Raw genomic sequence first — 16586 nt, forward strand, 5'->3', positions numbered from 1 at the left:
GCTAAGATAAAATATTCTAGGCTTATTTTTGTCATCTTTCTCCAGCCCTGGGAATCAGCTATTTCTCAAAGCCCTGCTTTTGTTTAGTGGAAATCTGTTTTTAGAAGCCAAGATCCTAAGGGCGCCTGGTTGGCTCAGTCAGTTAAGCGTCTGCCTTTGGTTCAGGTCATGATCCCGGGGTCCTGGGGTGGAGCCCCTTGTCGGGCTCCCTGCTCAGCGGGGAGCCTGCTTCTCTCTCCCCCTCTGCCTGCCGCTCCCCCTGCTTGTGTGTGTGCACACTCTTAAAAAAAAAAAAAAAACTCTGTTAAGTATGCTCATTTATTATAGAGTCTGTGCTCACACCCTCTCAGTGCAGAGTTGGGAGAGGTACATATACATAAACAAATGTTACTTTGGTATATGTGAACGTAAGTATTTTAATGTTATTAATATATGATTGTGAATTAATCATTAATCGTACTGATAGAATATAACACTGCAAAATTCACTCTAGTTTTCACCCTTTCTGCGTTACTACTGCGTTCTTTGACAGTATGAAACTTAACTTTCCTTATTCTCAGTACTTACTCATTTTGCCTGTGTATAATTGATCATCTGTTGTAGCCACTGCCACCACCCACATGTGGACACCCACCTCTGCCGGCCTAGCATCTTGAAGCTTCTCACTAACCGCCCCCCCCCCCCATGCCTTCTCCACTCTTTTGGGTTCAGTGCCTCATCCCTGGCTGTCCCTGCATGGACCCTTCCTCACCCTGCTTTGACACTGACATCCTGTGCTGGGCCACTCCCAGGTGTTGATACTCTTTCATCCCTACTCTGACTTTTCACAGTCTGGAACCCTCTTGTGTTTCCTCATATAAATGGCTTTAGTCCTGAATCAGGAAGAGGAAGACCCACTTTTTAAATGAAGTTTATTAATATATTAAACTAAGCTTATATGAAAGGAGCATTTCACAGGCTTATTTTCAAGAGAACTAAAGTTGAATAGTCATTTTCTGGTTCTTATTAATGAAGGATTATGAGCAGTTTGGCTAAATGAAAAACCAACTTTTAAAAAGGGTTGTATGTAGATAATCTGGTAAGAAAGGGTAGTTGTCTTTTTAGAACTTTAATAGTTTCCAAGTTGAAGGTAAGTCGTAGTCACCTAAATTTTAGTGAAGAGAAGAAACAGTTTGATATTACCTTGCCAAAGTCATCCAGCCTAGTAACTGGTTGAGTTGATTTGAATCCAGGACCACTGGACTCTGAAGCCTGTTCTTTCATAAAAATCTGCCTTAATTAGTTAAAATGCCTTACCTATTTGTTGATGTTGCATTTTTTTAAAAGATTTTATTTATTTATTTGAGAGAGAGAATGAGAGAGCACGAGAGGGAAGAGGGTCAGAGGGAGAAGCAGGACTCCCTGCTGATCAGGGAGCCCGATGTGGGACTCGATCCCAGGACTCCAGGATCACGACCTGAGCGGAAGGCAGTCGCTTAACCAACTGAGCCACCCAGGCGCCCCATGTTTTTGACGGGCTTTGTGATTTTTAAAGTTTTTGGTATCTGAAATGTAAACCATTATAAAGATAGTGTTTGGTGTTCATTCTGATGAAATCAGTTTTGAGTTTTTCATTGAAAACATTTGGCACAAACTTGGTGCGTTCAGAAGTTAAAAACATTGTAAGAAATAGGAAATACCTTACTATTTGTGTACTTTTTGCCAGAGTGCATTTTTCAATCTGAAGAACTCTATTTTGGATTTTTAGTTATTCAGTGGTTTTTAAGTCAGGCACATGCACTTAAAATTGTACAATATTTCATAAGGATTTTTTCAGAATCAGTTTTTCCTGTAGAAATTTTCTTACAGTTGATGTTTTTAGACTTCAGGTATTTGTTCATTAACTGGTTGTAAATAGGTTAGGATTTTCATGCCATCAGCATTTAAAAATATTGTTTATGTCCATATGGGACCATCGGACAGTATAATGGAATCTGGTGGAAGATTCCTAATAACCTGGAATTACCGTTAATAGGACTGCTAATTTGCATCCCCCAGTCTCCTGTAAATACCACTTGATACATACAAACATTTTTGATTAGTGTATTTCTGATATTCTTGTTTGTATTAGTCTGTGTTAAAAAACAATTCATCAGAGTAAATTTAAAGATCAAATTGATTTTATTTAACATTTCATGAATGGGGGCAGCATCCTTTCTGTCAAATAGAAAGGAGCTCTAAGGAGCTGTACAAAATGGCGACTTTTAAAGGCAGAAAGGGCCAGGGACAAGGAAAAAGTGGATTACCTCATCTTTCATTAGGAAATGGTGGAAGGGGTCTGTCAGGTGATTACCTCACTACTGCTGACCAGGAAATTCCAGACTGACCAGTTAAGATTTCATTTCTGGGAGGGTATTATTATTTTTATTTTATTTATTTTTTTGAAAGATTTTATTTATTCATTTGACAGAGATAGACACAGTGAGAGAGGGAACACAAGCAGGGGAAGTGGGAGTGGGAGAGGGAGAAGCAGGCCTCCCGCAGAGTGAGGAGCCTGATGCGAGGCTTGATCCCAGGACCCTGGGATCATGACCTGAGCCGAAAGCAGACGCTTAACTGAGCCACCCAGGCGCCCCGAGGGTATTTTTTAAAAAAATATTTTATGTATTTATCTGAGAGAGAGAGACAGTGCATGGTAGGGGGGCGGGGGGGTGGTGCAGAGAGGGAGGAGGAGAAGCAGCAGACTGGACAGGGGGCTGGATCGGAGGACCCTGGGATCATGACCTGAGCCTAAGGCAGATGCTTAACCGTATGAGCCACCCACGTGCCCCTTTTTCTGGGAGGGTCTTAAAGTGTAATCAGGTTAGGTATAAAGTCTTTCGGTTTGTTAATGCAGGGCTTAGGAGAGGTCAGTTTTGGGCCTTTTATTTCTTTTAACATTTGCTAGGGAAGCCATAACAAAATACTGCAAACTGAGTGGGTTAAATAAATTGATTTTGTCATAGTTTTGGAAGCTCAGCTTCCAAGATCAAGTTGTCAGCATGGTTGGTTTCCTCTGAGACCTCTCTCCTTGGCTTGCATATGGCCACCCTCTTGCTGCCTCTTCACATGGTCGCTTTCTGTGCAGCCTTGGTGTCTCAATGTGTCCCAATTTCCTCCCCTTACAAGGACAAAGGATTGGAATGGGGCCCACCCTAACAACCTCATTTAAGTTAATCTCATTAAGCCTTTATCTCCAGTTAATGGTTCTATTCAGACGTGGGGGGGCTTGCAACTTGGACATATGTGGGAGGGGCACAATTCAGCTCCTAATATTACACAGGGAAAGGAAGATAGAATTAATTTGGATGGCACTAAGTGTAGTTAAAAGAAATTGATAGGGTGGCACTTTTGAAAGTTTAATTTGGCTTTATACAGGTAAGGGGGTAAAATTTCTTCTATCCTTCTAGGTTCCCTGGCTTGGGGCCTTGTAAATTAGACTGACAAAAGAAAGATTAACAAGAGAAAACAAACAAGTTTAATTTAGAGTGTGCTCCTACCTCCGAGTAACTCGGGGGTGGTTAGAATTTGCCAACTCTACCTAATTCCATGGAGAGCGGGGGAAGGGCACTTATGGAAAAACAGATAACTTTTTGGAAAGATAGGTAAATGGGCCCTTAGGAGAATTGATGGGAGAAATGATAAGTTTGTGGCAATGTCTGGGTGTGGTGCTGATTTTGTGTGTGTGTCTGTAGGGAAGAGTTGCTCCAGGGGAGGGGACTGATAAATTCTTTTTGGAGGCTCTGCTTTTAGAAAGATAAGGAGTTGCAAGAATTAAAATGCCTTCAGCTCAAAACTATTCTTATGTTAAAGTAGCATATTTTGGGGTGCCCTATCATGATTCCTTCTCACTTGTGTAAATGCCTTAATATTAGCTGATAGTGTTCTTTACCTTTTTTCAGAACGTGAAAACTTTTGCCATTAACTATTCATACTTTATTTTTTAAAACTAAATTTAAATTAAAAATTCTAAAGACATTGCAAAAATGAATAGGTAATATTAATTGGTTTGTCTCCTAGGGATTGTTTTTAGTATATAAGTTATCACTTGACGATTGTTTAAAATGATAAGCTTTATTTATTTCAGATTCTCTGCAATTTTTTTTTTTTGTACACACTATAAAAGCAGTTTTTCATTCCCATTTAGTTGAAACTGTAATTTTAGGACTTTTCAACAAAAGCTTACTGGAAAGTAACATCCTATTATATACATCACAAAGCAGCTTAGTATGAGGCTTCATGTAAGAATAGGTAATGAAAATCCTTTACTCATCCAGAAACACTTTAGTTTCCATTTTGATTTCTGAAGACTTCAAAATGTAGTATACGATGGTAATAGAATTAGAACTTAGAGTGCCTGAATTTTTCTGTAGTTTATTTTGAGTAGGTACACTCTTACATTTGTTTCATAAATGTATTACTGGCATTGATTGTCTCAGGTTACTCAGATTGTATCAGGGTTTTTCCACCTTCAGCTCATGGCTCATATAAGCTTATACCATTTAAACATTTTCATTACCCTGGTGAGTTACCATTTGTATCCATTTCTTGTGTCTGGCCACTCTTACTTAACCTTTTTTTTTTTTTTTTTCTTTAAAAAGATTTTATTTATTTATTTATCAGAGAGAGACAGAGAGCACAGGCAGAGGGAGAAGCAGGCTCCTCGCCGAGCAAGGAGCCCCATGCGGGACTTAATCCCAGGACTCTGGGATCATGACCTGAGCTGAAGGCGGCCACTTCACGGACCGAGCCACCCAGACGTCCCTACTCTTAACCTTTTGTTACGGTTTGGGGTAGTAAAAATAGAATATTTTATAATATTTGAGAATTTTTCTTAAAGTATTTTAGCAAGTTGGTAGTCTCATAGAAACGTAGAAACAATATTTGAAAGAATTTGGAAAAGGGAAGATTAACAGTGGTATTGATTTTGTTTTTTAAAATTTCACTTTCGAGATTCTGCAGTTGTAAATATAAAACATTTGTTATGAGTAAACTCAGACATTGTGGTGCACAGAAAGTTTGATTTCTTCATTGTGTGATAGTCTTAAGCTTTGTATTGAAATGAGTACAGTTGCCCAATTGGCTTCTGCCTTATTTGAAAAAAAAAAAAAGAAAAACTGAATTTGGTGTTTAGATTGGGCTGGCAACTTGAAATTTTTATTGATGCAGTTGATAGAGGCTCCCAAAAAGTTAATTCAGAATGCAGAAAAGCACTAGTGTCTAAAATATTTGGTACTCATTGTGATGATTGTAACTAAAAAACAACAAACCTGTTCATTGTGAAAATTTTCAAACATATATAAGAGAAAAGAGTATTTACACACCCCCTTGTACTATTATTTATAAACATATGTGCAACCTATTTTCAGTTAGCCCCATTTAGCATTATCTGGTTTTTAAAACAGATTCCAGATACGTCAGTGTAATTGTAAAGACTTCAGTCTTTTATTTACCACCATCACACTATCATTGTCACATCTAAAATGAGTAATAATTTCTTAATGTTATTTAGTGTTCTGTTCATGTTTAAATTTTTGATTGTTTCCTAATTTTCATTTTTTAAAGGTTGGTTTGAGTAAGGATCTGTGTAAGGCCCACATGTGTTTGATCTGCATGTTGAAAGCCATGTATTTGTTGGGGGGAAAAAAACGATCATTTCACCTGTCGAGTATCCTGTGATCTGGATTTGCTGGATTACTTCCCTCAGATTTCCTTTAATTTGTTCCTCTGTGTTGAACTTCGTGAAAGTTAGTAGGTCAGATTTCAGATTCCATCTGGGTTAGGGGTGAAAATATATTATAGATGGTATAATGTGCATCCTAGTTTGTCACATCTAGAGACACTTGATGTCTGTGATTAGACCATTGTAATTTAAAAAAAAAAAGGTTTCCTGGGATTATTTATAGCAAAATTGGCCAGTATTAAGTATTCAATTTGATTTTTGACAGATTTGTACATTTGTATAACCACAATCAAGATAAAACCCCCATTACCTCAAGAATAACCTTCCCTTTGCAGTCATACCCCTCCCCCACAGGCCCTCTCCCCCCATCCACTCCAGTGATCTAGTTTCTGTTATATTTTTGCCTATTTTAGAATTTCATCATAATTGGAATCTTAGAGTAGTAAAATCATTGTCGCTTAGAGGAGATAGAGCATAAGAAGATAATTTTGGCAAGGAGCTCCAGGTCTAATTTCCTTCCATTTTTATATGACAGGGACTTGCCATGAGGTGTTGAAGCCTTGTTTCACTGAGTTGGAGAGACTGGACCTAAATGGCGCAGCATGACTTTGCTCCAGCCTGGCTTAATTTTCCTACTCCACCATCATCAACAAAGGTACTCTGCATTTCTTTCTGTCTTTGTGTCTGCTTCTCATTTCTTCTTGTATGCAAATGTAGTTGGAACGTGAAGCCTTAATTTTGTGGAGAAAATTTTCTTGTATTACTATCTATTTCATAGGGAATCTGTTAGTTTTTATTATTTAAAAAGTCAGTTTTCCATCACCATACTGTACCATTTACTTCAGTTGTCTTTTGTACTAATCAGGGGTCCACACATTTTAACTCAAACCCATTAGATACATTGTATCTTATTACCTTTATCTGTACTATTCCTTAGATAATAACTTGCTTTACTTACTGTAGGTAATACATTAAAAGAAAAATCTGAGGCTTTTGAGGTCTTTGCTTATACCCAGAAGATTTCTTTCTCAGACAAATAAGACTTTGAATGGCACATCACTAAAATTTCAGGAGCGATGAAAACTTTGCAACATTGTTACATATCAGGCCTCCGTAATCTAAGAAATGTTCATTTTACTTAAAAATCAGAACAAGAGTTTGTGTAAGACTTGCTAGGCATTGCAGTTGTCTTCCACTTAAAAGACTTGGTAAGAGAGACCTTGGAATTGGTTAGAATCAGTCTAACTGGCTTAATAGCTGTCTTTGACTTTGTTTTTTCCATAGTGCAAAGGAATCAAGGGAGAGTCTTGATCATCTGTTTGCCTATTAATCATGCTCTACCATGCTAAGGCGTTCATCTAGGAACTTTTGGGGTACAGACAGTTCTTAAAAAAAAAACAAGTTTATTAAAAGCAACTCTTGTGGGAACAATTTTTATAATTTGGAAAGTCCTTCCCCAGTAAGGACTTGTCAGATCATAATAGATTGGCCCAAATTTTGGCCCGTAATTTTGTACAGATGGATTCTCTGGAAGGTTAATTGACTTGCCTGTTTTTCATATTTTTCAAATACTGTGAGCCTAGACTAGAATCCAGGATGCATTTCCTATTCTGTACTCATTACATAGGTCTCATTTTGGAATGCTGTCAAATGATTAAATATTTCATTTCATAGCCTGTGCAGTGGGATTTGAAATTGTTAGGAAATGGAGACTTATATTGATTAAGCTGCTGAGATCACTTCTTAGAGATTCTCTGATTGTCCCCTTTCCTCTTAGGTGTAGGTCTGTGTAGTTTACTCCCCTCCCCACTTCCTTGTAAACCCAGCTTCTCTAATGTAGCCCTCTAGCAGGCTTATTTTTTTTCAGGCCTGCCTAAGAGCTTGACTACATAGTTTCCTGCCACCCACCTTTACTTCTTTTTTCTATTGTTTACTTTATCTGAAATAAGTATAAGACTTGTTTTCATTTTCAAGGGAATTGATAAAATTGATAAAAAATTAGCACCTGGAAAGTTAGTTACAAAACAATAAGATTGAGAATAATTTTTGTCTTCATTCAGATGTAAATCAGATTGATTAAGATTGACTGTTGGTTAACTGTTGCTTTAGGTGGTGAAATCCTTACTGCTTTTCAGTTTGCAGAACCTGACCCTTAATTTGGATATAGGTCTTCATGAATGATGATTTTGAGAATTGGGATTGCCACCTCTAAATCTCACTTATTCTAACCTATTCTAGATTACCTACAGAAAATGGTATTTATTTGAACTCTTAACTAGCAGTACTTGAAATTATTTCTTTAGACGTTACCCAGTGTGGTTTTGACAAATACAGACCTTTTAGTAATGACTTCTTACACCTTCCATCTTATCCTTTCATGTCTCCCAAATCACTATTCATGGGTTCTCGTTTATAATTAACCTCTTATTTCTGCCAGAGCCCTTTTAATCTTACCCTGAATAAATGGAACAGACTAATTTACTGTGGGGTTCTCTATTTCAGTGTAATGGAAGTCTTTATTTATTGTTCAAAGGCATGAGGACTTGAAATAAAAAGATATTTTTAGAAGTGGACTTCAGTAGTTTTCTGAGGTGTGTAGAATTTTAGCCCCATCATGTGGTGAAATTTTAAACTGCATGTGGTTGAGTTATATGTGGCATAGGGCATTGACGTTTGAGCTGTTGATTGGGACCCAATAAAAAGTAAATTTTACGTAATGTTTTGTATACACATAGGTATAACTAAAATAATAGTCATACATCTGTGGTGCACTAATGTTTTCTCTTGTGGTTTTCTGTTTTCTTTATTAGAAAATGTAAATTTCTACTGATACTACCATCCTTTAATAGTTTCTGAGTTAAATTTTGGGTAATATTTTTATTATTCAAGCAATACTGAACTGAAATGGTTGTAGATACTGGAAAAGTTTAGATATCTCTTTGTTTTAGATGCTGCTTCTGGCCATCTTACCGTAGGAAGGGTGATAAATCAATCCCTGTAATCAGGTTGGGGTATCCTTTCATAGTATTGTTAGAAGGAGGAAGATTCCTGGGGCACCTGCCTGGCTTATTTGGAAAAGCGTGTAACTCTTGGTCTCGGGGTGGTGAACTTAAGCCCCATGTTGGTTGTGTGGAGCCTACTTAAAAAAGGTGGGGGAGAAGGTGGTTGATGGCGGGGATGTGATACTGAAAGAGCAGATATGTGGTACAAAATAGAAAATACAGGAATTTTTATTCTTTTTAAGTACAAAATAATACAGACCTGTTTGATGACATTCCACTACAGTAAATTCATATTCAATATTTTGTAATTACTTCTATGGCTAGAGTGTTAGCATTAGCGCGTTATGGATTCTTTTACTGCAGCATCTAAAAAATAGTCATTAATATTTTACCAAAATTTATTTGAATAATGCGTAAACTTGGCTTGCGTTGAAAATGTGTATTTAAAGTTCAGGCTAAGAGAAGATCAGAAAATTCAGTCAGACTGGTAGTGGAGTTCATTGAAACTTCTTATTTACTATGTAGAGTTTTTGTTAACTAGTGACTCATACTTCGGGCGTCCAAGAAAAAATTGCTAAATTATTTTTTAAAGGAATGCAGAAAAAGGTTTTAAGTATGTAAAGGGATAAAGACGGTAAAGGGATAGAGAGGGTCTCTTTCTTGCTCATGGTAGTATCTTTTTTTTTTTTTGAGTACGTACCAATGATTGTATAAAATAGTTCATGTGAATACCAACAAAAAAACATGAGGTAAATTCTCTGTTTTCTTTCTACCGTATACAAAGGAGTACCAATGATTGTATAAAACAGTTCATGTGAATACCAACCAAAAACGTAAGAGGTAAATTCTCTGTTTTCTTTCTCCCATATACAAAGGAGGGAACTGAGGTTGAGAGAGGTAAGTAATGTGCCCCAAAGTGCTGGAGCTAAGTTATGAATCCATGTTTGCCTGACTTTAATGTTTATCAAGTTAATAAATTTCTTTTCTTGACTGTTAGGTAGTAGATTGATTTTCAAAAGTGAATATTAGGATGCTTTTATGCATACACTAGAATGTATTTTTATCCTGGTTTGGATAAAAAAAAATTTTTTCACTTTAGAGATGGCATCTCCAATATCTATCATCACTGCTTACGGATCTAACTTTTCAGTGTCTATGAAATCTTTGAGTGGATCTATATATATTATTTAATTAGTTTACCAATTAATGGACTAAGCTGCAGGATTGTCTAGGCATCTCTTGAATACATTTGTAGGGTAAATTCTTAGTAGAATCAGTGGATCAGAGGGTTTGTACATTTTGGTAGGTAATGTCTAATAGCTCTCAAAAAGGTTGTATTGGGGTGCCTGGGTGGTTTAGTCGGTTAAGTGTCCTACTCTTGATTTCAGTTCAGGTCGTGATCTCAGGGTCCTGAGTTCAAGCTTTGTGTTGGGCTACATGCTGGGTGTGGAGCCTACTTAAAAAAAAAAAAAAGGTTATACTTATTTATAATCCCATCAGAATTTTATGAGGGGTCTAAGTGTTCTCAGTTTTGGCAACACTGGATGTTTTCACATTTTTTAATCTGCAATTAGATGAAAAATGGTACTTTATTATTTTGCATTTTAAAATTATGGTTGAGTATATTTTGGTGTTATGGTTTCTTAACTGCTTGTTCATGTAATGTGTTTCTTAGTGATTTTGTAATAGCTCTTTTCACATTGAGGAATTTTTTTTTTTTAAGATTTTTATTTATTTGACAGAGACAGCGAGAGAGGGGACAGAAGCAGGGGAAGTGGGAGAGGGAGAAGCAGGCTTCCTGCTGAGCAGGGAGCCGGATGAGGGACTCGATACCAGGACCCTGGAATGATGACCGGAGCCGAAGGCAGATGCTTAACGACTGAGCCACCCAGGCGCCCTTAAATTGGGGAATTTGTTTGCCATTGCAGATATATTTGCTTTGATAATTTGTAATTTGCTTATTTGTTTTGGTAATTTTTTTTTAAGTTTGTAATTTTTATTCCAGTATAGTTAACATACAGTGTTATATTAGTTTTAGGTGTACAATATAGTGATTCAGCAATTCTTTACATGTTTTGATAATTCTTTAAAAAACCTCATTGAAGGTTTTAATGAAACGTACAAGAGAATGATAGATAATAATTAAATGAGTACTTATTAAATATCAAGATAGTCGTATCTTAACATTCTTCTATATTAGGTTTTATTGCTTCTGGAAGTAAAGCATTATGTATGCAGTTGAAGTTCACTGTCCTATTTCTTCACAGTCCTTTCTCTTCATTTTTCCCCAGAGGTATTCTCAGCATATGTTCCTATAACTACATATGTGAATGTCAAGTGGTATTGTTATGTATGTTTAAAAATTTTTATCAGTGATTTTCATGTGTATGTCTGCATCTTACTTTTACATTCATTGTATCTTTGAGATCTTCTCCCCCCATGTTGATATCCACAAATGTAGTGTAAGTATCTTAAAACTCTGTGTGGTATCCTATTTTGTTTATCTATACTACATTTTATTTGTTCGTTAAAGTTTAGATTGTTTATAACATAACTTTTGGCTACTCTAGAGAAATACTGCATTGAATGTTTTTATGGTATCTCCTTGTACACATGGGTAAGAAATTTTAGGCCACTGCTCCTCACACTTGAATGGATAAGAAAATAACCTGGGGGACTCCTGGGGGAGCTCAGTCGGTTAAGCGTCTGCCTTCAGCTCAGGTCCCGATCCCAGGGTCTTGGGATCGAGTCCTGCATCAGGCTCCCTGCTCCAGGGTGGGGAGCTTGCTTCTCCCTCTGCCTTTCTCTCTTTCTCTCTCTGTCTCTGTCTCTCATGAATAAATAGATAAAATCTTAAAAAGAAATAACCTGGGGATTTTGTTAAAATGCAGATTCTCATTTCAGTAGGTCTTCGACAGGGCCCGAGTTATAACAGTCTTCAAAGTGATGTTGATCCTGCTTGTTTGTGGACCACAGTTTGAATAGAAGGCTTCAGTGTAGATTTAGGAAAAAATTGCTGGGACTTGGTTAGATATTGCCAAATTCCTCTTCTACATGGTGTACTGAGCATAACTATTCTCTTTACTTTAAATGCTTGTCAGACTTTGTTAGATTATTACAGTTAACTTTTTTGCCATTGTCATAAACTGCATTTTCACTCTTTCTTGGACGTGGAGTTACATTTATTAAGTAAACTGTATGTCCTACATGGGGCTTAAGCTCCACCAGGTGCCCCTAAATGATATTTTTTAAAAAAGCTTTATTATTGGGGTGTGTGGCTGGCTCAGTTGGTAGAGCATGGAACTCTAAATCTTGGGATTGTGAGTTCAGGCCCACCTTGGGCATAGAGTTTACTTAAAAAAAGAATAAAAAGCTTTATTATTAAGTCTTTGCTACAGATCTGTTACATCTTGTGTTAGTGTTGTATCTAGCAGCTTTAGTTCTTACTCTGTTAAATTTTGGTTTTTTAAATAATGGGCAATCATACATTCACTAATAATAAGTTTCCTATCTACCTTTTTAGCCTTATTACTTGTATTTCTTATTATTATGTTATTGTGTATGTGTCAATCTGTGAAGGGTCTGGGTTTTATCCTGCTAGCAAGCTAACATAGGTGCTGGCAGGAGACATGAGACTCCTGGATCAAGGGCCAAGAACTTATTAGTAGCATGACAAGCAGAATAAGCATGATGTTGGCACTGGTTCTTCATGCCCACTAAAACCTTTGTAGTTGACATGGATGGGTCCAGGTGGATGCTACCCTTGGTGCTGAGTGGGGGAGTCTGCCGCATTTATAATCTTGCTTTTTGTCCCAGAGAAGGATGCTACCTGTCATCCCTCAAACGATGCTCACTGCAGACATAAACTTGAGAAATGGGCCATACAAAGAGCAGTGAAGGCCTTGCATTCTTGCATTCTTGGCATACAAAAAGAATGAAAGGAAGTGCTCAGGGCCCCTGATGGGTTTCCTGTCCCAACAATCAACCCATCAGCCCTACATGTTCTTGGCCAAACTTGAATTTTCATATGATTATACCACTCTGTCAGCCACTTTGATTATTCTAAGCAAGGCTAAAACCAAATCCATTTAATTGTTTTATACAGCATTTTTAATTAAGGCTTCTGTTAACATTCTGAACAGCAGGGTAAGGCCAGGATCTAGCTGGTTGTGAGCAAATCCTAGAGAGGACCGGTAGGTGATCTCCCCCCCGCCCCCCAGCCAGCCAGTATGTGGTCTGAGGCTTCTCTGTTATCCATTGAAATCCACTCAGGAGAGTTTAAACTGACCTGATTTTTGGTGTCCTTAACCTACAATTATAAGGACAGTAGATGGGCCAAAAAACAACTCTCATCCTTCACTGAAGCTAGCCTGTGGCTTATTTTCCCTCACATAAAGACATTCCACCTGAAGGGGCACAGATCACTTTAGTTAGGGATTTGTTGTTAAACATGATTTGGATTACTATTAAATTAGTTTGGTTAAGAATCATGGACATTGTTACCATTACTTGGAGCATCATTTGCCATATATGGCATAACCTGAGACCAGTCAGGTGTTCGGAGAATCATGAATTTTTATCAGTTGGGTTTTTTGGGTTGTTGTTTGTTTCTGCTTTTTTAAGATTTTTATTTATTTATTTGACAGTACAAGCAGGGGGAGTGGCAGGCAGAGGCAGAGGGAGAGGGAGACACAGGCTCTCCACTGAGCAGGGAGCCTGATGCGGGCTTGATCCCAGGTCCCTGGGATCATGACCTGAGCCGAAGGCAGACGCTTCACCGACTGAGCCACCCAAGCACCCCCAGGTTGTGCTGGTTTAAGTGTTTTCACACATTCACATTCAGGAACGGCTCTTGACATCAAGCACTGGAGAATAGTTAGGGACTGTTTATGGTCACATGAGTGTTTCTGATTTCAAAGTATATGAGGATGACACATCTAGCAGTGATCAATGTTTTCTCCAGCTTCTGTATGATTCAGGCAGTGGTGCTGGTTCTAGGAGATAGAGCAATAATTGTTTTTCCTTCCTGCACCTTCTGGAGTCAAAGATGTTCCCTCTACAGATGCTAGGGGTTTTTTCTTTCTATACTCATGAAATTGGTGTGTCTTATTTGGATAGCTGATGTCACTTAAAAATTTCCTACTCGCACCCAGATTTTTTATCTGGAAGAGTTGGATGTAAGTGGGTTAAGAACATTTTTACATAATTGCAGAGACCCATTATGCTCACCCTAGTCCACATTGGACACTGTACGGAGTACTTGGTGAGAAGTATACTGAAGGAAATGGTCACTGTTTTCAGATATAGGACCATGTCGCACCAAAAAGAGAATCCAGGTGGCCAAACCAGATTTTTTGAATTCATTAGGTTTCTTTTTGACCAGACATTACCTTGAGAGGTAGCTTGGCCTGCAGTTTCTCTTAGGGGAAAGAAGCATCATGTGAAGAGATAAAAATAGGTCTGTATATTGAGGCGCCTGGGTGGCTCAGTTGTTGAGCGACTGCCTTTGGCTCAGGTCATGATCCCAGAGTCCTGGGATCGAGCCCCGCAGGCTACCTGCTCAGCGGGAAGCCTGCTTCTCCCTCTCCCATTCCCCCTGCTTCTGCTCCCTCTCTCACTGTGTCTCTCTCTCTCAAATAAATTAAAAATCTTTAAAAAAAAATAGGTCTGTATAATTTCATAACTCTTACTTTTTTTTTTTTTTTTTTATCCTAATTACTGCCTAGGAAGTGGCTAGGAAGAGATGATCTCTTTTTGGGCGTGCTGCATTCATTGACCAAAGTGTCTCATTAAAGTGTGTGAAGAGTTGAGGAATGTAGAGTTGCAGATTGTTCTGAGTTGAATTTTGAGGAAACCATTTCTGTTTTTTGATAGACTGGATGCCTGTGGATAGTAGGGTGTGTATAATGTCTTGAGTATACTACTTAAATATTGACCCATTGCAGGTTGACCTTCATGACAAAAGATGCACTAATACTGGAATATTGATGGTCCAAAAAATGACATGGATTAATTTCAAGGGTCACAATCGAGTGACCAGAGTTAGCCAGTCAGATTGCAACAGTAACACTGTAACCTGAAAAAATTTCAACAGTGATGAAACACTCTTGATAACTCCAAGAAATGATCACAGGTTTGATGTGTAATGTGTAATGTGGCCTCCTTCACAGTGGGACAAATGGACCAACTTTTGGCAGGCTCACAGGTTAGCATGCAGAGGGGGCTTCTGCATCAGAAAGAAAAAGTGGTTTATTTTGTGACCAGTCTACGGTAGTGGACAGTTAGATGTCTGGTGTGATGATGGATCTAGATAGCGTGCTACAGACTTAAGCAGTATTCTGATTTTAGTTGTTCTTTATGCCAGCATATCTTCTGGTAAGCATCTGAGTGATTCGGATTGTCTCAGCAGCAGTAGCAGCTTCACAGTTTATAACCCCAAAGAATTACCTTTAATATGCTAGTGTCTAGTTTTTCAGGTGATCTACGAGATGACTAGGGCATTGGCAGCAGTCCAAGAGGCAGAAAAACATAAAATGTCTAGTCCTTAATACTGAAGTCCAATGTTGTAGTTTTTATTTTAGCCCATTGTGCCAAATAATACTTAGCCACTTGGTCTTCCAGAGTTGTTGGGGCGGATGGCTGCTGCCACCCAGTGGACACTGTCCTCTTTTAACGGAGTTGAATCAGCAGTGAACCAGACCTAGGCATTTAGGGGACTATGATTTGAGAGCCTTATTGAACCAGGATCTTGTTACGGTCTCAGGGAGGGGAATAAGGTTTACCCCAGAGGGTAGTTGCCACTTCTTCGTGCAAAACAAATGTCCCAGTGGCCAGGTCAGCTGCATGCTCAAATACTTTGCATTTGATCAGGAGCCTTAATGGGCCCCCTTTTCTGGTTCACTTTCATTTAAGAGCTCAGCAGTAGGGCAAGAGCCATATACCCTTTAAAAAGGGGGTGTACATGGCAGGCACATGGCACTGCTACTGGGAAATAGCCTCTGAGTATTCCACTGCCCATCAAATTTTCCAACTATATCTCTCTTTTCTTTCTTTCCTTCTGGGATCATATAGTGTTTTTTGCTAGACTACCTGGAAGGGGACAGGAATCATCTGTCATCCTGTGGTATTCCCTGAATGGAAAAATCTTGAGCATTTTCAGTAACAATTAGTACCAAGTTCAAACACAACAACAATAGTACATTGAATTGCTCTAAAAGCCTCACCTGCAAGATCACTTTAATTTTTCTTTCCTACTGCTGAATTTTCCTCAGTCTTCAGAGTCAGTCAAATTGGGTCTTTGGGGCACCTTTTCTCACTACAGTGGCACAGACTAAGAAGTTTTGTACATGCACTTCAGGGTTACAATCCAGGCTTTTGGGAGATTACATGATTTCTTCATCTGTGAATGTGGGAAAGTACACGGTAGAGGAGAAGATAACCCTTTTGGGGATTGCATGCGTGGCTTGTAGGCTTACTGTTTCTCTTCTGATTTCCTCAATCCAGGGTTGTTGTTGCTTCTTCTCCTGTGTACCTTCTGGCTTCAGCAGACTCACAGGATGGGGCCTTTCCTGCCCCCATGCACCACACTGACATGTCCTTTCCCACATTCCTCAGTATTTTCAGCCATCCCTATGCTTAGTACTGTCTCACTCCTCTTGGGAGTGGGTAGATGGTGACTTGAGCATGTGTGTCTAGCAGAGCTATAAAAGTTTGTCCCTTTCCTTAAATACTAGTATACTTGACATTCTCATAAAGGCTGCTGAGGTTGATGTTAGTAGGGAAGGGAGGGATCAGGGAGTATAGAGGGCACAGAACACTTCCCCTCCAGGAAGCTAGGTTCTGCATTTATTTTGTTTCCAAGTAGACTGTAGCTTTAACAGATT

General features: G+C 38.5%; 1 protein-coding gene across 2 annotated transcripts in view; it reads left to right on the forward strand.

Moving 5' to 3' along the window:
* Nucleotides 1-16586, forward strand: part of GPBP1 (GC-rich promoter binding protein 1) — a 69103-nt gene that overhangs the window by 23808 nt on the left and 28709 nt on the right. For both annotated transcript variants that reach the window (XM_027605148.1, XM_027605147.2), the window contains exon 3: nt 6237-6356. In XM_027605148.1, coding sequence (XP_027460949.1) covers nt 6294-6356 — 63 coding nt within the window. In that variant the 5' untranslated portion in view covers nt 6237-6293. The remainder of the gene's footprint in view (nt 1-6236; nt 6357-16586) is intronic.

Source organism: Zalophus californianus, chromosome 5, assembly GCF_009762305.2.
Source record: "Zalophus californianus isolate mZalCal1 chromosome 5, mZalCal1.pri.v2, whole genome shotgun sequence".
NCBI lineage: Eukaryota > Metazoa > Chordata > Mammalia > Carnivora > Otariidae > Zalophus > Zalophus californianus.